Here is a 26,710-nt window from a genome sequence, read left to right as displayed (position 1 = left end):
CTTCTCTGCTGATGTGCCTGGGAGCAGCAGGTGGCTGGGGTGCTGGCATGCCTGCGCCACGCGGAGACCTGAATGAAGTTCCAGGCCCCCGGCTTTGTCCTGGCACAGCCTTGGCTATCGTGACCATTTATCTGGGCAGTGAACCAGCAGAGGAAATTTTTATCTGGCTTTTGCAACAAACCAACCTTAAAAATAAAAAGCCTGCTGTAGGTTTACTGAATGTGGAGTCCGCCTGGGGTTGCCCTGGCAGGACCACAGCAAATACTCTGGCAAGTTGTAACTTGTCTCTGGACCAGATACTGCCTGGACACTGCACCAGAATGGTTATCAGCCTGGATTCACTCCTTTTACTCTGTAATCTCTGTTGTTGACTAGATTAGTGATCTGAAAATACTACACATGGTCGAAAATATTTAGTTTTGTTTATCTTATAGCAGTTGGTTTGTTAATGACCAAATTCCAAATTTCTCTGGTGCCTGTTGGCATATACACCATGGATTAAGAATAGTTTTTATGTGCCTGGCGCAGTAGCCTAGTGGCTAAAGTCTTCACATTGCTCACACCAAGTGGACGCCAGTTCTAATCCCGGCGACCCTGCTTCCCATCCAGCTCCCTGCTTGTGGCCTGGGAAAGCAGTCCAGGATGGACCAAAGCCTTGGGACCCTGCATCCACGTGGGAGACCTGGAGGAAGCTCCTGGCTCCTGGCTTCAGACAGGCTCAGCTCCAGCTGTTGCAGCAGCTTGGGGAGTGAATTAACAGGCAGAACATATTTCTCTCTGTCTCTCCTTCTCTCTGTCTATCTCACTTTGCAATAAAAATAAATAAATCTTAAAAAAAGAAAACTGAGATGAGATTGGAAGTACATTCCAAGTAAGTGTGCTTGCTTCTTGATGAATTGTAGCTCTTTTATCTGTTTCATGTGTATTTGAGTGGTCATTGCTGAGTCTAGAGTGACAGAAGTAATTTGAATAGCATGTGTTAGAAACCTCAGGTAAAAAAATTTTCAACTTGAGAAAGCAGTAAATGAATGCAAAGGTTGTGAAGATGTAAAGCTTTTAAAGTCTATATCACTTAAAAACATTTTTTTGAATGGTAGATTTGCAGAGGGAATTGGAGGTAGAGAGAGATCTTCCACCACCGGTGTGTTCTCCAGCCGGCCGTAATGGCAGGAGCCGAGCTGATCCAGAGCCAGGAGCCTCTTTCGGGTCTCCACGTGGGTGCAGGGTCCCAGGGCTTCAGGACGCCCACTGCTTCCCCGGGGCGTTAGGAGGGAGCTGGGTGGCAAGCAAACCAGCTGGGAAATGCACCTGTGCCCATATGGCATGCCAGCACTTGAAGCTGGAGGATTAGCCAGTTGAGCCGTTCATTGCACCAGCCCTGAAAGCTGAATCTTCTGAGTCCGTGGCTGCTTCATAGTGAACTAGTGGTAAACCCAGTGGAAACACTGCTAGTTCTTGGCCGAGATGGACATCTTTCTCAACCTCAGCTACCACCCTCCACCACGTAGACAGGAACTTGGAAAAAATAGCTTTTGATGCAGATTTTATAGTTTCTTAAAATGTCCAGCCTGCAGCTACACAGCAGACAATGCTGTGTGTGAAGCTTTTCTCTAGTGAAGCCGTTCGATGACAGCTAATGAAACCGAGCGACAAATAACGTGTTCTTAATGCTTGTAGTTCTGGGTTAGCTAGTAAGATTGTATGTGCACATCAAACTGTCTGTAGATGAATTTGCTAATTCAAGCTATAGTTCCATATCATCTTTAGGACATTGGGGAAGCAGTTTGATATTATGAAGTGCAGGTATGTGGAAGAAAAACTTCCTCATGACCTTTAATTAGGGATGATTAATTTACAGTATCCAAGGGCATCGAAAGGAGAAGCTAACAGTGTTCTGCGGTAGCTGTGCCCATCAACTCAGATGACTCGTTCATGGGTCGATCTCAGCGCTTGACGGTACTATACGTGAAGTCTCATAACTGGCTCATTGCTGGATCTTTCCAGTCTGTTTTGGTGACAGGAAACAGTCCTTTTAAAGGTGGTTTTGCCACCTGTGTGCTCCTGAGACGCCCTCCGCATCCTTGGCACTTTGACGGTGTTCTGTTGAAGCTGTGATGCTTTGACAGGTATATAACGTTGAAGCTTTGTTGTCGGCTAGAACTTCAGTCGAGGAATACTCAGAGTCTTTCCGGCTGTTCTGATTTTGAATTCCTTCCGTGTTTTGTTCTTTTCATTGTCTAGCCTTTTTTTTTTTTCTCCCTGTCGATGCTATTGTGAATGGAATGGCTTTTAATTCTTTTTGTGGAGTTCGTTGTAAGCGTTTAGAGATAGAGCAGGATTTTATGTGATTTTTGGATCTCTCATATTTGTTTATATCCTGCAGCTTTTCATTTTATTTTGGGTACTGAAAGCTGCTTCAGGTCATGCTGTCTGGGAGCAAACTAAGTTGCATGCTCCTTTCCTAGTTGTCATCTATTTCATTTCCTTGCCTAATTTCTGTGTAGTTTCTGATACTGCATTGAGCGGAAGTTGCGAGAATGCTGGTTCTGACCTTGCGCGTCACCTTTAGGTATGGCAGCGTCATTTCAGTGTGAGCATGACGCTGGCTGCATGCTCACCATTTATGGCCTTTGTCACCTTGACTGTGTTCGGCTCCTAGTTTGAATGCTTTTTTTTTTATTTATTAGCAAAAATTTTTTTAGAAGATTTGTTTATTTTTCTTGGAAAGTCAGATATATGGAGAGAAGAGACAGATTTTCCCTCTGCTGCTTCACTACCCAAGTGGCCTCCATAGCCAGAGGTGAGCCTGTCTGAAGCCAGGAGCCAGGAGCTTCCTCCAGGTCTCCTTTGCAGGTGCAGGGTCCCAAAGCATTGGGCCGTCCTTGACTGCTTTCCCAGGCCACAAGCAGGGACAAGAACCCGGTGCCCATATGGGATCCTGGCATGTGCAAGGCAAGGATTTTAGCCACTCGGCTACCGCATCAGGCCTACAAAGATGCTCAGTTTTATTGAAACCTTCAGGAAGGTTGTTTCCATTATTACTGGGGTGTATTATCTTTGATTTTTTTTTTATATGAAACTGTGCTTGCATTTTAAGACTAAACCCCAGTTGGTAATAATACATGAAGTGTGGAGGATTTTTGTCTTCAGCTTGTGAGGAATTTGGTTTGTAATTTTCTTGCAGTTTGTATTCTTGCTGGCAGTGCTGGTCCTAAAGAAGCAGCTGAGAAGGGCTTCCTGCTGTTCCGTTTTGGGAAGGAATTCAGGAAGGTCACTCTTAATGTTTTGACTGTCTGATAGCATGCAGTGCGTGTAGCTCATGTTGGAGCTTCCTTTGTTGGCAGATAAATGAGTGAGCTTCTCACTGTGTACAGATACCGTCAGATTTGTTTCTTGAGTCAGTTTTGGTAGATTGTATCTTTGTAGAAATTTGTCTATTTCATCTGCCCTAATTTGTGTGCATACAAGTCTACCTAGTAGATTGAAACTATTTTTTAATTTATAAAACATTACTAGTAATACTGATACTTTGATTTCTGATTTTAGTAATTTGAGTTTTCTCTATTTAATCTACCCGAAGGCTTGTTAGTTCTTTGATTTTTCGGGGTTATTTGATTATTTTTGTCGGTGATATTTATTTGTTCTTTGTTGTTTCCTTTCTTCTCTCTAGTTTTTATTATCTGGCTATTTCAGGTGTCTATCATTTATCTGACATTTACTTATTTATTTGAAAGGTGTGGTGACAGCACAAAGGCAGATGGCTCTTCCATCTCCTGATCGACCCTCGAACACCCACAGCAGCCAGCTGTGAGTCAGGTGGAGCCAGGAGTCCAGAGCTCCGTCCAGGTCCCTCGTGTGATTGGTGGGAATCTGGGTCCTTGGCTGTCGCCTGCAGCTTGCCCAGGTGTGTTAACAGAGAGCTGGGTTGTAAGCAGCAGCCAGGACGAGAATCAGTATTCTGAAACGGGGAGCCAGGATTACACTCAGCAGCTAACCTGCTTCTTCCACATGCCATGCTGGGGTGGGTCTTTTTTGAGTATAGGTCTTAGTGTAAATTTCTTAGCAGTATTCCTTAAGTTCTGATATATTGTAGTTTTCATTTATCTGTAGATCTTTTTTTAACTTCTGTGATTTTCTCTTTGATTCATTTTTTCGGTTATTTCTATATGCAAATTCCATGTCACTGATTTCTACCTTTATCATGTTGTGGTCAGAGGAGATATCTTGTTTTATACCTTTCTTCTGATGATGCTTACGTAGTTGGGAAGTAAGGAAGCGCATGTGGACCACTGATTGGAGTGGGAAGGGTCGAGGTGTGGAGGCCCTGAGTGGATGAGACAGTGCTTCCAATTTTTCTTCTTCCTTTATCTGGGAGAAGGAGGGAGAGAGGGAAGGGGAGAGAGCCGCTCCGGCAATGTAACAGAGGAGATACTTTGCGAGGACTTACTCTATTAGACTTGATGTGTGGTGGAGCTCACTGTCTGTGTATTACATTATTGCTGAAGTATTCTGTAAGTGCCTGGGAGGTCTAGCTATTCTGTATTGCTCAAGTATTTCATCTCCTTCGGGATCTTCTTTCTGCTTTTCCGTCCACTGTGTAAAGTGTGATACTGAGGTCTCCAGCTGTGAATAGCATTGCTTCTCCTTCCAGTACCGCTGATTCGCCATTTGTAGAGCTCTTGCTGGTGTGCTTGTGTATAATCAGCGCATCTTGTTACGGTGGACCTTCTCTTCCTTTTATCGGGTCTTGTTTTTGTTGTTGTTGCTCATTGGAAACGTTTTGATTTAAAATTTACATATCTGATAATAAATGAGGGATCATTAGAGTTTAGACTGAAAAATGTACAAATATACTATAGAATACTGTTGAGCCATTAAAAAGAATGAAATCATGCGGTTTGCTACAAAATGAATGTAACTGGACACCATTATGCCTAGTAAAATAAGCAAGTCTCCAAAAGGCTAACATCATGTTTTCTCAGAAATGTGGAAGTTAACATTGAACACAAGAAATGTGTAAGAATGAAACAGACATTACATGAGGTTATAGCTGTTTTTAGCGCTTATCTGTGGTCTTTACTTTTTACTTGTTAGATATTATGGTTAGTGTTGGGTTAAGCCTTTGATCATAGAATAGAAAAGATTTTCCCATCAGCTCTTCCACCCTCCAAATGGCCGCAGTGGTCGGTCTGTCCTGGACCAAGCTGTAGCCAGGAGCCAAGAGCTTCATCCATGGGTGGCAGAGACCCAGAGCCTTGGGCCATCCTGTTCTCCCTCTCCCAGGCTGGCAGCTGGAGCAGAAATGGAGTAGCTCATCTAGGATGCTGGTGTGGCAGGTGGTAGCTAACCTGCACTGGCCCTGAGCTTTCGTTTTTGAGTATGTTGAAAAATAGTAACGGTTACAGTTAGGAAAAAAATTAATAACAGCCTGGCTTTACTGAAGAAACTGGAGTGGTGACTGTGTCATTCCTTTGAAAAACATGAAGTTGTGCTAGGAAGGAATTGGTGACCTTTGACCTTTTCTTTGGTTCTACGATGGGTACATGCCCACTGGCCTGAACAATGGGAAGAACTCAGTAGCAGAATAGAACAGTTGGAGAAAAACATTCTCCTCTCACCAGCCCCATTCCTGCAAGTGTTTCCCGCATATTATAATAGTGCAATCCTCCAGCAACAGTCACGAGTCCATCTTTTTCTATTTAAGTGTATCATGACATCCTGATGTCAAGATATATGTAACACTCTCACTCAGTCTTTTATTTTGCACTAGATATATATATTGCTTGATTTGTTTTTTAATAAATGCTATTCTGAAGTTACTGCTGTGTAAACTTTGAGTAACCAAGCATTTTGTCTTACTATTACTATATAGTGGTATTGTTGCTCTAAAAGTTTGGAATAATTAGCTTACAATAACCTTTGCAGAGTTAAAAAAAGATCTGTCTTGCAAAATAGTCTTTTATCTGCCACTGAATAATCCAATTATCAGAATATCTAATATTTTGTGAACTGTTGAAATATTTTCAGATCTTTACACATCTTTTAAAGTTGATTTTAATGAACTTATTAGACTAATTTTCTGAAGGAAAGGTCTTAAGAGTGATTATTTTATAGTAAGTGAGAAAACTCAGGATTATAATCCTAGCCATATTTTTTCATTCATGGTTAATGACATTTTCTCTTTCAGACGGCAAATGGCTACATCTTGTTTTTTCATATGACATCTGCAAGAGGGGACAAGTACCTTTATGAACCAGTGTTTCCCAAGTAAGTTTGTTGGCTTTCATTCTTTTATTTGGCTGCATTCTCTATATTCAGAAAACATTACAGTTTTGGCTTGTCTGACATGATTAAAAATAAAGCTAAGGCAGCCCTTTCAAAAGAGTGTTTCAGTGAAAATCTTCTGCACAGTTTGGGAAACGAAGGCCATGCGGAGCGCTGACAAGCATAGGGCTACCTTTACGGAAAATGAATGTCTACCTTTGTAGAAAATCAATATCAAGGAAACAGTAGGTCTGCATTTGAACGCTATGTCTGCGGTATGAATCCCGCTTCCGTGGGCTTTTTGTAAAGTGCCTTCGTGTAGATCAAATCCTTGCACCGGTTTCGCAAAGCTTCAGGGCCTAGACATAGTGTTTGTAAGAATATAATATTAGCTGAAGGATTAATTGTTTTGGAAATCTTTCAGTGTATATATTTTAATGAGAATCTTTTTCAGTAACATTTCTGAACAGCCACATGTTTATGTATATGTTTATACTTAAGTTACATAAACTTTTAAGGACTTCATGATATACTTAGAAATTAACATCAGCTTTGTGATAGGAATCTCCAAGTGATCGTGTTTGAATCTTTTGAAGAGCTGTTGTACTATCTGAAATTTTCTTTATGTGTTTTGAATTATTTCAACTCCTTTCATTGCTTGCTTTAAATATGCAGAATCAATTGAATGTACTTGTTTCAGTTATTGTGGGTGGAGTAGGGAAAATGTTTTCTCTTGATAGCGAAAATACTATTTTCTTTGTTTGAGTTCACTAATATAATTTGTGTATTTACAGTGTTTCAGAATAGCATTTTTCTTTCTAAATTTCCAGAACAAAAATTGGGAAGTGGTGAGGTTCCCATGTACTCCTAACCCCACTTTCCCTATTAACATCTGACTATATTTGTCCTAATGAACCACACAAAGCTTCCTTTCGTGGTTTAAAATTAAAAAAAAAAAACAAAAAACTGAGTGTGATGATCCATTCTTGTGCATTTCAAAGAAGATTTTGCTGGATTTTAATATTACAAGGGATGCACCTGACAGTACATAAACTTTGTTCTGCTTCACTCTGTACGTTAGGCTGGGGACCTGAAGAAAGAACAGTCTTCTCTTTGCATTCGGGTATTTTGCGGTGTGTACCTTGTAAATACTTAAGTAGTTCAAGACACTATTCTAAGTGTTTTTGGTGTTCAGTTAATCCCCACAGCAACCCTACCGTGCAGTTAGGTCTGATTCAGACTGCCGCAGTGAGGTCGCGAATTCATACTTAAACATTGGTGAGTGGCAGCACAGGATTCAACATCAAGGTTGGCACCAAACTCTGTGCCCTTCACCCCTAATATCAGGCAATTTTTGCCTCTGTTGTGATTGTGTCCCAGCCAGCCACCTACTGCTTTAGGATTTATTTGTGGATTGGTAAATGGGGAAAAAGAGAAATGATTTGGAATGTACAATAATCCTGAAGAATGGAGGCAGCATAAATTGAGACCAGTAAACTGTCCTTTCTTCTATGACGAAAATAGTATTTTCTCTCCTCTTTTCTAAATCTTATGAGTTTAATCACCAAGTTTTTGTAAAGTGTTTCATCTTCCATCTACAGTGTGACAGAATCTTAACCTCCAAACACTGGTGTGGCTGAGAACACAGATCAGAAACCTTGATAAACTTCCATAGTTTTCATTTGGTGTTGGTTCTGGCATGCTAATGGATGCGGGGCATCAGTATTCAGCAAGGGTGGACATCTTATTGACTCCTTATCTCAAAGGCTATTCCTTGATAAATTAATTTCTCATTTCTGTATGCTTACAGATAGTATTCTGAGTCAGTGGACAGAATTGCTGAAGATCACATCTTGACCTTTTATTTTCTCTTTTGAATCTTTCAGTAAGATGAAATATGAAATTGTCAGGGATAAGTGAAACATAATTTATGTGTTTTTTGAAGATTTATTTTTATTGGGAAGGCAGATTTACAGGGAGGAGGAGCGATGGAAAGATCTTCCATCCACTGATTCACTCCCAAAATGTACAGAGCCAGGCCAAACCAAAACCAGGAGTCAGGAGCTCCTTCCAGGTCTGCCACAAGAGTTGTAGGATTCCAAGGCATCGAGCCGTCCTCCACTGCTTTCCTAGACCGTAAACAGGAAGCTGGATCGGAAGTGGAGCAACCAGGGACAAGAACCGACATCCACATGAGATGCTGGCACCTGAAGGTGGAGGATTAGCTTGTGCCAATGCATTGGCTTCCGTGTTTAGCTTTCAAGTGTGTTTATGTGCTTTTGTTTTAATGTGTCCAGTACATCTCATATCAATAAATATAATGTATTGTTGAGAGCAAGCTTTTACAAACCCTTTTTATCACTACTGTTAACTTCACCACTTCATCTTTGTTGTTGTTGTTAGAGACCGACTTTATTGAGATTTAAGATTCCCAAAACAATTCTGTAGTCAAATTCAAAATGCATGATTATTAGGTATTAAATATATATTCTTCATTGGAATTGAAACCTCCCTGTGCTACTCCCATCCAGTTACCTATTTCATCAAATTAAGAAATTTTTTTACCAGTTGATGAATTAACCCTAACTCTAGATTATACAGACTCCTTACATGCATTGGTTTATTCCCCAAATGCCTACAGTACCCCTGTCAGGGCCAGGCTTAAATCAGCAGGAAATTCAGTCTGATCCTCACATAGGGTGGCAGAGATCCAAGCCCTGTGCAGCCCCTGCCTCTCAGGGTGCTAGTTGGCAGGAAGCTGGAATCAGAAATGGAGCAGGAGTCAGGTGTTCTAAGATGCCAGCATCCCATGTACTGCAGTCTCCAAAGCTGTACAGCCTTTTAAATACCGTAGGTAATCCGGCGAGTAGTTGTGGACTTAAACAGAAAAAGAAAAAGAAAAGTTTGCTTGCCTATATATTCTTATGTGGGCAGATTTGATATTTTTACAATAACTGACTCCTGGAACTAAACTCTTCTAAGATTTATTTGAGAAACAGGATTACAGAGAGAAAAGAGGAGATAGCAAAATCTTGCATCCCTTGGTTTACATACCACCCCAACTCCCCAACTAAATGACCACAGCAGCCTGGCTTGGGCCAATCAGAAGCTTCTTCCAGTCTCCCTCGTGGCTGCAGTATAGCACCTTAACATATTCGTACTTATGCCATGTAGTAGAATCCCCCAACTTTACTCCTGCTCAGCCGTGATGTAAGAAGCATTAGCTAGTCTTTGACAACCCTGTCTTCACTACGTTTTTCCTTTTGATCCTTTGGTATTCATTATTATCCTGTCAACCTTGGTGAAATAACCTTTTTTTTTTTTCCTTTGGAGAGTTCATGTACGAGTGAGAGCAAGTGGTTGTTTCTCTATGTGCTTATTTCAGTTAACATAATAACCTCCCATTCCACACATGTTCATGATGACAAGATTTTGTCCATGACGGAGCGAAATATGTACCACATTTTCTTCTTTTGTTTGTTAATGATCATATGATTTCCATTTCTTACTTATTGTGAATAATACTGTAGTAAATGTGGGAGAAGTCCACTATATTCTGCCTTTTCTATATACACTGCATGTCATTGTCTTGTTTATCTCAATAATGCTGCTTTAGTTTGGGCTTTATTTTATCCTGAATTGTCATCTTTTAGTCTTTCTTTTGTAGTCTGTCCCAAATGATTTTTTGCACAACAAAATTTGCTTGTTGCATTCCTACGTAGCATTTCCCCGAAGCATTTCATAGCTTTCAGTATTCAATTTTCAGTGTTTGTCATTTTGTTTTTCTGAATTTCATTTTACTCATCTGCTTAAATGGAGTTAATATGAAGTTGTGACTTGAGCATCCTAAGTTACCATACAAATTTAGTACATGAGGACGTTGCTTTAGTGTTTCCTGCTGTTTTGTTCTGGTTGTAACTTTACAGTATATGTCAGATCCAAATCGAAGCTTTTTTAAAGTTTATTTGAAAGGCATGGTTGGGAGGAGACTTTTCATCTATTGGTTTATTCCCCAAATGGCTGCAACAGTCAAGGTTGGGCCAGCCTGAAACAAAGGCACCAGAGCCTTTTCCAGGTCTCCCACATAGGTGCAAGGGCCTAAGCAGTGGCCGTCTTCCACTGCTTTTCCTAGGCACGTTGGCAGGCAGCTGGATCGGAAGTGAAGCAACCTGAACTTAAACCAGTGACAGTGGTTGCCATAGTCCCAAGTGGAGGCTTAATCACATGCCAGCCCCAAGATCTGATTCTTTAGACTCATTGTATTGAGCTTCAGGCCTCTGTTTCAGGGATAAATCCATCTTTAAAAGGCAATCTTAAATATACTGTGTCTAAGTGTTGCTCATTTGCGTTCCTACCAAACTAAATATGCCACTACTTTAAACTTCATCGTCCTCACCCCAGTCTTTTGTACAGTTGTGTTATAAAACTTGCATTCTTTGCTCAGTTTTCATATTTATTCAATAATTGACTTTTATGGACTGATCACGGCTTTTCCTAGTCTCTAGGATTAATCTGTCTTACTCATTGTTTTGGATACTTTCAAGGCCTCTCCCTGGCTTGCTGAAAAAGCCGATTTGCTAATTCGTCTCTTCTGGTCCCTGTTCTGTGCACTGAAATCTATCCTTTGTATCGAATACCAGAACTGTTCTAATAACCCTGTCTGTCCCCGGAAGGATTTGCTGCTCTCCAGTCCCAACAAAATGAAGTCTAAGCTCTCTAGATTGGTAATGTAGAAGCTATATTTTAGATACACTAAACCCACAATTCTTGTATAATTTAATGCTTTTGTTTCTTTGCATTTGCTTTGCTTAGCATGCTTTTCCTGCTGTCTCTTTATAAAAACTGCAAAGGACGTACCTGAGTTGGTTCTCAGGTTCAGGTCAAGCATCTTTTCTGCTCTGTAACATTTCTGCTCTCACCTCTTACCTTCCCTTTATACTCGAGAAATAGCTCATCCTCACATGTACTCCTGTATCATTTAAAACTTTTTACACCATTAATCTGTGAATGCCATTTTCTTTTAAATAAAACCAACGAGGGAATATAAAAGATAAAAAGTGAACATGTGAAACTCGTCTGGATATTTAGATTCTGATTTCATTCCATTATCCCATCATCCTATATCTCTTGGGTAAATAAATACCTTGGAGTAGAATTGCAGGATCATATCATGTGTCTAGTAATTTTAGATTGGATGCTGGATATTGTATTACATTATTAATTGCCAGGTTTTTGTTTTTTCCTTTAAAGCATGTTGAAGGTTGTTTGGATAGCAGTTGGGTTATTTGGTATTTTTTTGGACATTTAAAGCTTGTTTGAATTTTTTTTAAGGATAAAGTTAACCTTTTTGTGGGCTAGCATAATCCCTCTGAGTACTCCAGGCATTGTCCCGAGACTTTAATGAGGTTTATCTACTCAGTCCAGTCAGAACAGGAATTTCACCCCACCCTGTATGACTTGGTGCCAAAACCTTATTTTTTGCCTAGTGTAGTGGAGTGTCAGCATGAGAATTAGCATATCTTCGTGCTCTGTAGAATCAGGAATTCGGGTTTCCACAGCTTCTGCCCCGTGTGGCTCCTACCCCTGTGCCACTGTGCACAGAGAGCTGCAGCGTCAGCTGCCTTCAGTCTCACATCGCTCTGATCAACAAAGCAGGCGTACTGACTGTGTGATAGTAGGAAAAGTGACTTCTTCCAGAAAATTGTGTATACTTTACCTACTGAGTTTAGTTTGCTTTTTTCTCTGGTTTCATTAGGTTATTGATTTGCGATCCTGCAGTTCAGTGTGGCACGTCAGCCACACTGAATTTGCTTCTAAATACGGTGTTCATTTTGTCTATAAAGTTCTGTTTTGTTTTTATTAGCTTTCGTTTGGATTTCTTCCTTAACCTGTTGGTGATGCTTTCTGTTCCGTTCTGATTTCTAGTTTCTCTCTGTTGTGGGTGGATGATGCTATATAGTTTCAGATTTGAAAATCTAGTGAGACGTTGTGGGATCTATCATGACATTGTTCCCTCCTGAGAAGAATGCCCTGCTGCAGTGGGCTGCAGTATTCAACATGTGTCTCAGTTCCCGGAGGCTCATTTTGTGGTTCAAATTCTGTTTCTTCACTAGACTTCTTTCTTGTCCTATCCGTTATTCAAAGTCGGATACTGAGGTTTCTGCAACTGTTATCTGTAATATAAATTTTAATATAGTAGTTACATAGTATTATTGTAGAACTGTTTGCTCCAGTTCTGCCAGTGTTTCTTCCACGTATTCTGAGACTCCGATTTTGGAATCCCAAATATATACTGCATCTTCATGCCTCTGCTTTGATGTTGTTAGGCACAAATTATGTCCTTCTAAATTGTTTAACTATTAATACACATTGTTAAATATCGCTTTATGCTTTTATGTGTTGAATCACGTATGAAAGGGAGCCCAAAGCGATGACTCAATTAGCTAATCCTCCTCTTGCAAGCACCAGGATCTGATGGGGCTGGGGGCGGACCTTGGATCATCTCGGCTGTTCCACTTCCCATCCAGCGCCCTGCTTGTGTCCTGGGAAAGCAGTCGAGGATGACTCGGGTCCTTGGGACCTTGTACTCTTGTGAGACACCTAGAGGAAGCTCCTGGCTCCTGGCTTTTGATTGGTTCAGCTGGAGCCGTTGGAAGCGAACTAGTGGATGGGAGATCTTTCTCATCTCTCCTCTCTGTAAATCTGCCTGTCCGATCAAAAAATAAACCTTTAAAAAATCATGTATGAAAACTGATTTCTAAATGAAAATTAAAATGTTTCTCATTTTTGTATTTATTTTTGTACTTTGCTGGTGTTCCTTATTTGTTCATGTAGTTTTGAATTATTAGCTCTTGTCCCTTCATTCAGCCTGAAGAACTTACTGTATTTTCCTCAAGATGAAGTCTACCTGTGACGAATTCCCTTATCTTTCTGTTTACCTGGAAAGCCATATTTTTTGAAGGCTGTGTGTGTGTGTGTGTGTTTGTGTGTGTGTGTGTGTGTGTGTGTGTGCAATGCCTGATTTACATTATTACTTGCAGTATTTGAAACTGTCGCCCCAGTGTCTTGTTGCATCCGTGGTTTGATGAACAATTTGCTGTTGACCTTATTGAGATTCCTTGCAAGCGAAGAGTGAGGCACTTTGTCACATTCAAGATTCATGATCTATTTCAGCGTAGATCTCTTTAAATTATCTTTGGAATTTGCTGAGCTGCTTGGGTGTTAGGATTTTTGTCTGTCCAATCTGGAACAGTGTCCGCCATTCTTCAAATGCTGCTAGCACACTCCTCTCTCCCGGCTGCGGGACTCCGTTCTACGTGTGCTGCTGTGCCTCATGCTGTTCCCGGAAGCTTCTTAAGCTTTAATCTTTCTTCATTGTTCTCTTCAGTTCGCGAGTGTCATAGTTAATAAAATCACTTATGTGGAGAACTGCCTTTTTTTTTTAACTGAACAAAGTTCTTAACTGGAAATTATTGTATGCACCGTAACAAGCATAGTCTGGAGCCCAGGATCAGTTCCTACATAGTTCTCCATGTGCAACACCTCCCCCTCGCGTTTGATGAGCTGAAGTAAGTCGTGTGGTCATGGCCAGTTCACCTCGGGTTCTTGGGGTAGCCCAGGGGTGAAGACCATCATATTAACAGCATCTAACCTGTAGTGTCTGTTCCCTCGTCATTTTATCCTCTGTCTGTTAGTTAGCATTCATATCATCATTTCTTTGTGCAGAAGTTACCGTGTCAGTTTCCTTAAGTGTAATTGCATCTCAGTTGTGTGGAAGCTAGATTGAAGCCATTGACTGCAGCGTCAGGTCAGCTGTGTTTTTAGGATTTGTTATTGCGTTGGTTACAGTACTGTAGCATATTTGAAACAGAATGGAAATGTTCCTATGAAATCTATTTCTAATTTTGCAGTGTTAAGTCATTGAGAAATGGGGATTTACATAAATGTGCTTTAAAATTCTTTTTTTCTAAATTCTTTTGGGAGATTTATTTATTTGTAAGTCAGAGTTGCTGAAGGAGGAAGCATTATTTTGCATACACTGGTTCTTTCCCCAGAGGGCTGCAGTGGCCAGCGCTGGGACAGACCAATGGAGGAGCTCCAACCAGAGCTGCCCTGTGGGAGGCAGGGGACCAGGTACTTGGGCCATCTTCCACTTCTTTTCCTTGGCGAGTAGCAGGGACTTGATCCAAGTAGAGCAGCCAGGACTCAAACCAGCACCCACGTGCGATACCACATACAGACAGCAGCTTCACTTGCAACAGCACAGTACTGGTCTCTGGCTTTAAAATGTGTATCTCTGTACATTAGCTCCAATAAAGCATATATTTAAAAAAAAAAAAAGATTTTCAGTTTTAGCATAATGATGAGGTTTCCATTATTTTAATTAACAGAACAAAAAGTTGAAGTAGTATTAATATCTTAAAAAGAAGTTAAAGATTTCTCTAATCCTTAAGCTAAAAGTTGAAAGAGAAAAGTGACTTTGGAGAACTATTAAACTTGTGTGACTGAATAGGTCACAGGAGGTACCCAGACAGGCCTAGGAATTAGATGAGCCACAGTTAGCAGTCTTACTTGAAAATCTGCATAATAAAGGTCACGGTGCAAGGGCTTAGTGGCTGAATCCTTCCCTTGCAATACCAGGATCCCATGTGGGCACTGGTTCACATCCCAGCTGCTCCACTTCCCACCCAGCTCCCTGCCTGTGGTCTGGAAAAGCGGTGGAGGATGGCCCAAAGCTTTGGGACCCTGCACCCACGTGGGTGACCCAGAAAAAGCTCCTGGCTTATGGCTTCAGATTGGCTCAGCTCCGCTCCAGCTGGCAGCCACTTGGGAAATGAACCAGCAGACACAATGTCTTTATGTCTCTTTCTCTCTGTAAATCTACCTTTCCAATAAAAATAAATTTTTAGGAAAAAAATCAGAATAAAGATTTGTGTTTCCACCTCACAGGAAATGGAACTGTATTGTTTGATTAAACCTGAGAAATTAGCAGCACACAGAGCAGGGCAGAGGTGAGACATTATACTGAAAACGAGGATTAAGTAAAAATTGCTGCACTAAATAGTAGTTTATCAAATTGCTTTTTCCTATTTGATTCGAGACTGTTTTCCATGCTTTAGATTTCCTAGGGATGCTTGGGGCGTCCTTTCTAGAGAAATTGAACCATTCCAGAAAGCCTGCTTAACAGAGCCTAGTATTTGAAACACACACACACACACACACACACACACACAGAGTTACCACGTATCCACCAGTTGACAAGCCCGAGTCAGACAGGCTGAGCTTTGTCGTCAGCTTTATTGTTAACTTTCTAAATATGAACCAATTGCCAGGTGCTTGTAGCCATCTTAGGAAAGCTTCCAATGTGAAAGACATGAAGCAGAGAAAAGGAGACTTACAAGGAAGGAGATAAACACCTAAGTGACATGAGAATTGACAACTGCAGGCAGATATTGCCTAATGAAATAAAACAGGGTATGTTAAGACAAAGTTGGAGCTGATGCTGTGATGTTGTGCAGAAAAGCTTTGTCTGCAGTGCCAGCATCTCATGTGGATGCTGTGTTAAGTCCCGGTTGCTACACTCTTGACCCAGCAATCTGCTGATATCTTTGGGAAAACAGCAGCAGATGGCCCAAGTCCTTGGACCTGCCACCCCCCATGAGAGACATGGATGAAGCTCCTGGCTCCTGACTGGACCAGCCCAGCTCCAAGCATTGCGGCCATTTGGGGAAAGAACCAGCAGATAGGAAATCAGTCTCTCTCTCTCTTTGAAACTCTTTCATTTTTTATTCTTTTTTTTTTCTGTTTTAAGGTATAGAAAAGTGTTGGGATGTGGTATTGTGATGCAACAGTTTAGTTAGTGGCTGTTAGGAACATTCATAGCCCACATCATATCCCAGCTTCATGTCTGGCTACTCTGCTTCCAATCCAGTATTTTGCTAGTTCGCATCGTGGGAGACAGCAGTTGATGGCATACGTGCTTGTATCCTTGCCACCTGTCTGAGAGACCCAGATGGACTTCCCGACTCCTGCCCTTAGCCTGGCCTGGAACTGGCCATTGCAATTTGGACGAGCGAACCAGTGCGTGGAAGCTACCTTTGTCCTCTCTGTCTCAAGCCTTGAAAAAGTTCTTGGGATGAAAATTACAGAGCGGAAGTATGTTCAGTAAAAGCATTGCAACAGTTTAGAAATTCTTCCTAGTTGTACGAAATAGAATTATGGTGAAAAGAAAATTATATGTTAATGATAAAAGAGAACCTTATTAATTGATTAAGGTGAAAAATGTGTAAATTTCTAAGACCAAAAGTGAAATTGTCACTAACTTATACAGGTGCAGCAAGTGTTCAGGTAACTGCTTCAGCCACACCTAAAAACTTGAAAGACATTGCAGAAGAACCTTTAAACTGTCGAGGAAAGTCTGTTGGTTTGCATATTGTAGAATCTCTCATACGTCCATGACAAGGAGTATATGTACCCACGTGTTCATCTCCCAGATTGAGAAGTTAGTGTCACATACCCCCATGCAGCATGTCCTTAATGAGTTATAAAATAAACTCCGGATAGCTAAGTGTTATCTGTAATAGGTAGACATTTTACGGGGTGGGAACCACAACATTGAGCATAATCAGTAAGAATAATATCAAATATTTCATTTCTGTTCCATCATCTCTATTTTGGCTTGAAAGTGTCTTTGTTGAGGGCGGTTTGTTCATTAGGATCTGCAGTGCTTTCTAGCTATGTCTTAAGTTTACACTGAAATGAGAATTCTGTGCTTCTCTTTGTCCTAAATCTTCTAGCACTATTTGAATTTTTACTTCTATGTATCTGTCACTTTGATTAATGAAAATCAACTTTGTTATTTTTTATAATGATTACAGGATTGATCAGAGTGGGAAGGATCAAGGTTTAGAGAAAATTGGGTGAATTCATTCCTTCCAAATTGGCTGTTTCTTCTTGTTGTTCCTGGGGGTAGGGAGGGAAACCACTCATGACTTTCCACTTGTCCCAGTCCCCAGGGATGAGGAACCACCACCTCATATCAGCCCAGAGTCTCATGTGTATATATTCCCAGGGTTCTGTCCAGGTGGTTTGGATAGTTCTGAAATGCTTCAGATTTCACTGATCCAAGGATGAGGTCACCCTCCCAATGTCCATTGGCTAATTCACCAAGATTTTTTGCTGTCTTTGTTGATTTGGGATAGTTGTCCAGATAGTTCTGTTCTGCTGCAGCACCAAACATGCTGCCATGTTCTCCTTTTACAACAGGGCCTGTATGCACTGCTTCACCTTTTCCATTAAGGTAGGACATGTTCTTGCCAGGCGAGTCCCAAGGACCCAGGCCAGGTGTCTTAAGCATCGCGGGATCCCCCACCCCTGGGGCTCATGAACCCAAAACCCACCTTGCAGGCAAGCCCCAGGACCTGGGCTTGGTAATCCCAGTCCTGCCAGATCCCCCATCCCTGGGGCTCATGAACCCGACACCCACCCAAAAGGCAGGCCCCAGGATTGGAGCCAAGCAACTCAAGCCCCACTGGTTCCTCCATCCCCAGGGCTCAGGAACTGAGCTCCCGCTATTCAGGTGGGCCCTAGAACCTGAACCAAGCTACCCGAGCCCTGAGATCCCCTGTGCCTGGGACTTGTGAACCCGGCCCCCACTGGGCCCAGGCTGGCATAACTTGCCTTACATCAGCATCCACAGTCTTAACTGCACAGCCTGGCCTAGTCTAGCTCCTGCTGCTGGGTGCTGCAGCCTATCGCAGCCCAGCCTGATTACTGCCCAGACACAGCTTTCACATAGTTCAGCAGGAGTCAAGACCTAGCCTGGCCTGTTCTGCACCCAACCTAGCCCTCACGAGTACCAGTGGGGGCTGGAGTCTAGCCCAATCTGATGCTCCACCTGCACTGGAGCAGGCTGTAGCCGTGTACAGCCACACCTGCTGCCCTCAGTCCTGTGTCATTCTCACCAGTGGGAACCCAACCCAGCTGGGGTGCCCCCTTGGCTCCCCAGCAAGGCCTGACCCCATCCTCAGCTCTTGGGCGAGCCAGCAGATTGCAGTTCCACAGGGGTGAGCCCACATTGCCCCCACAGATTCTGCCATCAGACCCACTTCTCTCACTCTTGTTCTCCCCTCCAAGCCAATTAGCTGTCAGTCCCCTATTTACCTACCCATGTCATGGACTTGTCCATGGAAGTCCCTCAGCTGTAATTCCTAACCTGGGCATAAAAACCACAGGTCATCTCTCACCACCTCCTCTGAGATCCCATCATTTCCCTGTAAATCAAGACCCTTCAAACCGCGAGTGTGCTACCGGGCTGCCTGCGGTACCTGGCCCTTCTTGGGGAAGCTAGGTGGCCTGGCTACAGGTACCCAGCACCAGGAAGGCAAAAAAAAAATCCTTCCTGGACGGACAGAGTCGTGCTAGAAGCCCACTGAAAGTCCCTCCCCACCGGGGAGCCATTGTGCTCAGCTCTATTTACCTAAGCAGGTTAGAAGAATCTTCCAGCAGGAGTCCTGAATGCCTGCCATGAGCACCCCTCTCCAAGGCAGCTGTATGGCCAGGCCACAGTCACCCGGAAAATCAACTTTAAAATCAGAACATCTTGGCCTTGAAATGGTGGCTCAGTGGCTAAATCTTCACACGCACCGGGATCCCTTATGGGTGCTAGTTTTTTCCCCAGCTGCCCCACTTCCCATCCAGCTCCCTTCTTGTGGTCTGGGAAAGCAGTAGAGAATGTCTCAAGATCTTGGGACCCTGCACCCACATGGGAGCTTGAGAAGAAGCTCCTGGGTTTGGATTGTTTCAACACCTCTTGGGGAGTGAAGTAGTAGATGGGGGATCTTTATCTCTCCTTCTCTCTGTAAATCTGCCTTTCTAATAAAAACAAGTAAGTCCTTAAAAAATTATTAGGAAATGCATGACAAGATGTCTGTGATTAGAAGTTTAACTGTGACTTAAAAATTAATTACTCCTAATCATTGTAGAGACTGTCTTATCAGGTAAGCTTACTGATGGAATGCCAGCCTGGATCATACAGTTTCAGCTAGGTTGGCTCTTTAGCTATAGAAAGAGTTAAACATTGATGTCACATTAGTAGCAGGTCAGGGTGGCAATAAAGTGCCACCAATGTTCTCTATGAAAAATGGTTAACAGAAGATTTCTCCGTGTCGAGATCGTTTTCTGCAGCTAGAAACCTCTAAAGTTGTGAGGCTTAGAATTTGCACAGAATTGTAACAGTTTTGACAAATTGATTTCCAGTATCACAGGTGAGTACAAGGGAAGAGGGAGAAGTGTGTTGTCAACAGGCTGATTGTTGGCAGCACTGAGAGATGATCTATAAAGAAGAGAAATGCAGATTCCAGCGTAGGCTTTGAGGAGTAGTGGTCTGTTTCTTATGTACAGATAAAGAATCCAGACTAGCTCTCTGGACCTTTGCAGGAGTGTGTCATAGCTCAGTTATTTTGGCATTGACCTAGCCAAGGTGCTACAGCCAGAGATTTTTTTCAATTAGCCACTTTCCTACTTGTAGCCAACTAATTAGTGAAATATCTCTGAATTCCACCCTGACTCTGATATGTAGCAAAGAATGGGAATCAAAGACAAGGCGTCTAGAAAAAATGAAATGACCATTTGGACTGTTTGGGGCATGCACTGTGTATAAAGGCTCTTTCATATTTTCCAAGTTCAGAAAGAGCCCAGTCATTTTCAACTGATAAGAACAGCTGCTGCACTTGATTGTAGGTGTGTCTCTTTTTCGTGTGTGACTCCATACACATTTTAGAAGGTTCTTTTTCATGTGTGACTATAAAGAATGGACATCTGATAAGTTTGATTACATTTGCTAAGGTGGAGGTGAATCAAGTCTTTAATATTTTGCTGTTTGTTTTAGAGGAAGTCCGCAAATGAAGGGGACACCCCATTTCAAGGAAGAACAGTGTGCTCCTGCATTGAACTTGGACATGAGGAAGATACTGGACTTGCAAGCGCCCATTATGAGGTACAGGGCTTTCATCAAGTTTGGCACTTTGTGATGACAGTAGACAGTGTAGTTGGTTAATGACAACATAAAAAGGAAAGTTGATTTTATTTCTTTCATTGAAGATAACTTTTGGGCTTTAGAAATGCTCGATTAAATCTTATAAGACATTCGAAATTCTATGGATATATATATCATTCTATTTAAGTTATCATAAAGCACATTTGATATGCTAACCATAATTTGAAATTTGTGTTTTGAGACGGTTCTAGAGTTGTTTTGATATAAAATAATCCTGATTCCTTCCTCAAGAAGATACTGACAAATTATGACAGCTGAGGAAAAGAGAAAAGATCTTTGTTTTTAAAGCCTTCGGACTTTCTAGAATATACTCGAAAGACTGTTGAGCTTTCTCATCCAACTGTGAATGTAGGTTTTGTGACCAGGTAGCCAGAAGCACCAAAATGTGAAAAATGTGTTTTAGATGTGTTCATAGAAAAAGATTAAGTGGCCTTAGATTTAGTTTGTTTTTTTGTTTGTTTTTGTTTTTTCTTAATATCTTCACAGTTGACGTTTTGGTTTTCAGTTTAGCTATATATTGTTACCATTGTGTTGAGGGAAAATTTAAACATTATGCAACTGTGAAAACAGGACTTTTTTTAACTTAAAGATCTTCCAAGTATATTTTTGGGTAAAAAATACCAACACATATAAAATAATTCTACTGTTTGTTTTTAAAAGGAAGATGGTGATACTAGGATATGTATTGTTCTGGAAAAACTGACGGTAAGACCTGAGTGGAATACAGATTTGGGAAAAAGTCTTTGCTTTGAACTTTTTTATCTGGCAGCATGTGATATGTCCAGCAAGTGCTTTATAACCTGATTAAATCCTTTAGAATTCAGTCAAATTTCTAAATTTTAAGGACCATTTATCTGGAATACTAGATAGTTGGTATAAAGTTCATTAAGTTAGTAGTTGAAGAGGCTTTCTGGGGTTATAACTTTTGTGTGGTTTTGTGTATTTTATAATGAAGTGTGATAAAATATTTAGGAGCTAGTACAGATTGAAAAAGTATAGATGACTTATTAATACAGTCTGACATCCCCCAGCAAAACTAAAAATTAATATATATTTGCTACATTTTTTGTGATGGGCAAGCACTTGGATGGCTTATATCAAGTCTTATATGCCAGCGTTGATGGAAATAGTCAGTATTTTTAATAACTGACATCAACCATGTCAGTTTGCTTGGTTCCAGTTTAATGAGGAGTCTCCAGGAAATGTACAGAAAGAATATGTTTTCTTTGTAAGGCTCTATTTAATTTTATTTTAAAGGCAGAGTTTCAGAGAAAGGAGTAAAGCACCCACTAGTTTACAGATGATCTTAATGGCCAGAACTGGGCTTGTCTGAAACTAGCTGTGTCTTGTGGCTGTCCTGCATGGGTACCCTTGCCAGGCACTAGGATCCTGCTCCACTGATGTGCCAAGCACGCTGGCAGGGAGCTGGGTCAGAGGGGAAGTAACCAGGGCTTGAACTGGCACCCGTGGGCTGCTGGCACTGCAAGCAGTGGCTTCTTACCTTCTACACTATGGCCTTGTCATTATCATTTTTTTTCTTATATTATTTTTTAATTCTGTTTCTTCACAAAATATTTGAGGTGCAGTATCCTTACATCTCTTCCTATAGTTTCTTTATCATGTTTATCACAGTTACATTGAAGTTGTTTACTCAACATCAGAATTGCCTGTTTGTCTATTAATGTTGATGAATTTTTATAATTGTCTATGGGACACATTTTCCTGTTTATTTTCATGATTGGCTATTTTTCTGTTATGGCTTTGTTGGTTGTAATGTAAATATTATCAATTCATTTTTAAGGAAATCAGTGTTTTACCTAGAGACCTTGGTCATCTTTGTGCTAATTTTCATATAGTTAGGGAAAAGGGGTCAGGGAGAATGTAATTTGAGAAAATCTAGGTTGACTCCTATGAATAAAAATTACCAGTAAGCCAATGACTACCTGCTTAATTGCTTCCCTTGACATGTGCTAGAAGTTCTTTATAGAAATAAGGATTTTACACTCTACTCATCATATGCTGCGCATAAATTTTATCACTGAAATGTGAATATGATTTTGGAATGAAAGTGTATAATTTGAAAGCAAACTATGTGAAATGGGCATTCTAATTGAGTAAGGTTTCTGTGAAATTCAAGAATGAGACCTGAGTAATTTAACACCCGAGTTTAATATTGGTTGGTACTTCATAGTTGGGAAGAAAACGGGTCAAATGCTTCGGAGCCAGCATCTTTAGGGAGTGAGTCATTGAAGCCAGCTCTTCAAAGAATTGTAATTTACTGTAAGAATTAAATACTCAAAGTATTTTCAACATTGTGGATTAAGATATTTGTAAAATATCGTATTTTCATACACATGAAAGATGTAATAGGACACACGCGTATGCGTTTTCCATCCTTGTGCTGGACTTCTGTGTAGTGTGTGCTTTTCTCAACCATCCTTTCTTGAGCCTATCTCATTTCTTTGGATTTCTGCGTCAGTTTCTACGGATTCTTTTTCTTGTTTCTGTCAGTCTGTTTCCAGTCTCATTTATGAGTTCCGTTTTCCTTTGCCCTTTCTCTGTTCTTTTCTCCTTTCCACAGACATATAACTAGTACTGCCCTTAGAGCGGAGCAGATAGGTGAGCAAAGCAAACCATTAGGTAATCCAGCTTCCTGTCGATGGGCAGTGGTGCTGGGTCAGGTAATTGCGTCCTGACCACCGACTTGGGAGAGCTGGTCTGCCCCCGGCTCCTTGGCCCATTCTCCTGCAGCCATTTCAGGACTGAAGGGGACTGTGAAGGCAGCACTTTGCTTCTGTGTCTCAGAATTGTTGAATGAACTAGGAATGTAAGACTCATTGATACTTGAGTTATGCTTTAGTCTAGAACAGTACTTTACAACACAGTAGCCACATGAAGGTCTTGAATCAAAACTAAACTTCTTAAATTCAGTTGTTAAACTACTCTAGTCTTGTTTGCAGTGTGTAAGTAACACGTGTGGTTAGCGGGAGGTCCGTTGGACACTGCCAGAGGATTGGCACTGCGCTCTGGCTCCAGACATCGACCTGTCACTGGCTGCGTCTGTTTTCCTTGTGGCTTCTCACTGCCTCTTTCTTTCCTATTGTCTGACTTGAATATCTGTCTTTTGATTCGCTACCTCTGTATTTCTAACTTTTTAAATCAAATTCAGCAAGTTTGTGACTCAGTCTTCTAGATACTTTTATGCAAAACAGAATTAGGTGTGTGTATATATATATATATGGTTGATATGTCTATAAAGTTTCATATTAAGTTGCAGATAAAAGCAGTTGTTTTGTAAATGGTTTCATAATGTTTCTTGTGTAAGTAGTCTCTAAAATAGTTATAAATCACACTCGTTTTGAATCTACAACCTTGCCAGGTCATTGATCGTAGGTTGCTTTCTTTCCTACAGTTTGCAGTCCGTACTAGAAGATCTCCTAGTTGCAACTTCTGATGGACTTCTTCATCTTATTCATTGGGAAGGAATGACGAACGGGAGGAAAGCCATCAATCTTTGCACAGTGCCATTTTCAGTAGATCTGCAGTCATCTAGAGGTAGTTACACTTTGAACACGAGTTAGAACCAGTTATTTAATATTTTATATCATCCTTTTAGATTATGGATAAAGAGTGTTATATAACACAACAAAATACTATTCAACCATCCAAATGGGTAATATGATATCATTTGCTGTAAAGTGGAACTGGAGGACATTTTGATGAGTAAAGTAAGTCAGAGAAATAAAGATACCACATGTTCTCCTGTAGAAATCAATGAAAAAAACAAGCTGTCTTAATATAAAATACTAGAAAATGGGAAAAGTAAGAGAGGTGAAGGGAGCTGGAATAATGGGCATAAAAAATGGAATAATAGGTGAAATTAAAAAGATGCAGTGTCCCACAGCACAGTGAGAGGAGTGTGGTTCACCATGTAGCTGCTATAGTTTATGGACAGACAGCGTTTGGGGGCCTAATAATTACGAACTACACCAATTTCATTAGTACATGCTATGTGAGTTTGTTGAGGTCAAGCTGTGCATCATCAATGTATAAATTATTTGTTAACCAGTAATTTTTAAATGCATAAGTAGAAATGCTTATTGGTCTAAAAAAGGTTTTCTGTGGATGATTTTTTTTTTTTCCTGTAGATTCAGTTACATGGAGACAGATACAAAGATTTAGTAAGAAAGAGTGTTTTAATTGTTTAGGCTTACCAGATAGTTGCTTCTGCCTTTCAATCTCTCTTTACAGTGTTTGTAAGTAGAAGTGGGAGAGGCACCAGCCTCGGTGGTTAAGTGTCCACATCCCACCTTGGATGACGTGGGCTCAGTTCCCACTTACACTTCTGCTTCCAGCTTCCTGTTGATGCAGACTCGGGTGGCTCAAGTAATTGGGTTCCCGCCACGTACCTGGGAGACTCGAGCTGACTTCCTGACTTAAAACTTAGTACAATACCAGCCATAGTAGCCAGCTGGGGAGTAACCAGTGCATAGGCTCTGTCCTTTTGCCTTTCAGTAAAGATACTTGCTAAGTGAGAAAATACTTCACCTATAATCCCGTTTCATGTGCTTATTTTTTCATCAGTAGGTTCATATCTGGGCTTTGCAGATGTATACATCAGAGACATGGAATATTGCGCCACGCTGGATGGGTTTGCTGTTGTGTTTAATGATGGCAAAGTTGGATTTATTACACCAGTGTCAAGTAGATTCACTGCAGAGGTATGGCTCATTTTGAATATTTGCTTTTCTTAGTTTTCTTACAGTCTTTTTGCTCGAGATATATTTAAAAATAGTACAAGTCGAATATCACATCAGGCCTGTTGAGAAAGATCATGGTTCCTGCCTCCTTCCTACTTTCCTCATGTTCAGTTTCCATTCTTAGAGACAATTCCTTTTTTTTTATTTTGCTATTTGTATTAACTGCCATCTTTTTTTGTTTTTAGACTCTATTTAACTTCTTTCTATAGAAAATGACCCTTTACCTCCCTTAACCTGTTCACACCACACTTCTTAAATATTATCTCACATTCCCATAACTTCGTGGTTTTAGATTACTGCCGATTGTTATCTTTATTAATACATAAACCCTGTTATCAATAACCGGATCATATAGTAGGTTACAGTTCTTTTTCCTTTCCTGAATCTTTTCCTCCCACTGGGAGTTGTTCTGTACAACGATTAGTAATTCATGTACACACATTCATAAATGTACACATGTATTAATTTTTGTATACCAAACACATCAAGTATCTTAACATGCAGGAGGTGTTCTCAGCTTTTATTACTAGGTAGTAATAAAGAGTTTTTTTAAAGCAGCGAAAAGCAGGTGGATATTAATAAGTCATGAATGGAAAAGATAAATTTATAGAGAGAGAGCAAAATAAACTGATTTTGTATTCAATTTTCCACAAACATTTTAATTCCCTCATGTTAACTGATGATTCAGAAATGCACTAAAGTATTTAACAGGTGTGTTAAAATATTAGATAATACTATCCTCTGTTTGGAATTAACTGAAACTGTGTAATTAAGATAACATCTGCTGCCGAGGAGCACGAGACCTGGAGAAAATACATTTTTCAAAGCTCTTGAATACTCTGGGAGCTAATAAGCCAGTGAAGAATTGCCAGGACAGGAAAAACCAGGGGTCCAGTGAGCTGAGTGTGGTGCTGAGTCTTCACTGGGGAAGAACAAAGTAGGCTTTGTGCAAAAACAGCAGCAGATCTCAGTCATTCGAATGTAAGTAGAAAGGTACAAAGGGGTATTATTTTAAAATTAAAAGGAAGGGCACTTGGTGGGGGCGCCTCTGCCGGACGGAACCCTGCCAGGGTCTCAGCCACAGCCCCCGTCACAAGACAGGGGCAGAGGCCCAGGCCTTCTCCTGGCCCGGGAGCACCTAAAGCCCCCTCGTGGGTAAGTACCCGCAGGGGATGGCTGGGGGCTGGGGGTAAAATCCTGGCTCTCCCCTGTCCCCGCCTGCCAATAGCTGGCGGCAGGACAGGTAGGGCGGGTCTAGTCTCAGGACAAGGGGCGGGTTTAAACCCCCATCAAGGTGGCACTTGGTGGGGGCGCCTCTGCCGGACGGAACCCTGCTGGGGTCTCAGCCACAACCCCCGTCGCAAGACGGGGGCAGAGGCCCAGGCCTTGGGTGGCCAGTGCACCAAGTGGTGCCAGGCTCTGCCTGCTGGCCGCCCAGCGGCGAGCTCTGGGGTTTTTGATGATATGAAATAGCTGCTTTGGGACACCCAAAAGTAAGACCAGCGTTAGTGTAGGTGAGACACTAATTTCTGGTGATTCCCAGGAACCGGGACATGAAACCTTAATGTAAGTGTGGGACTGAGAGCTGAATGTTCAGACTAAGCAAACCTTAGTCCACTAGCATGACTGG

General features: G+C 41.3%; 1 protein-coding gene across 2 annotated transcripts in view; it reads left to right on the top strand.

Annotated features, from left to right (window-relative positions):
• RIC1 (RIC1 homolog, RAB6A GEF complex partner 1) overlaps positions 1-26,710 on the top strand; it is a 93,268-nt gene that overhangs the window by 28,913 nt on the left and 37,645 nt on the right. For both annotated transcript variants that reach the window (XM_040988881.1, XM_040988880.1), the window contains exons 3-6: positions 6,188-6,267; positions 20,153-20,260; positions 23,733-23,875; positions 24,905-25,041. In XM_040988881.1, the coding sequence (XP_040844815.1) occupies positions 6,188-6,267; positions 20,153-20,260; positions 23,733-23,875; positions 24,905-25,041 (468 nt within the window). The remainder of the gene's footprint in view (positions 1-6,187; positions 6,268-20,152; positions 20,261-23,732; positions 23,876-24,904; positions 25,042-26,710) is intronic.

The sequence above is a fragment of the Ochotona curzoniae genome, unplaced genomic scaffold, assembly GCF_017591425.1.
Source record: "Ochotona curzoniae isolate NIBS_2020 unplaced genomic scaffold, NIBS_Ocur_1.0 contig_50, whole genome shotgun sequence".
Classification (NCBI taxonomy): domain Eukaryota; kingdom Metazoa; phylum Chordata; class Mammalia; order Lagomorpha; family Ochotonidae; genus Ochotona; species Ochotona curzoniae.
Note: the sequence above shows the minus strand (reverse complement) of the source record. Positions and strands in the feature narration are given on the sequence as shown.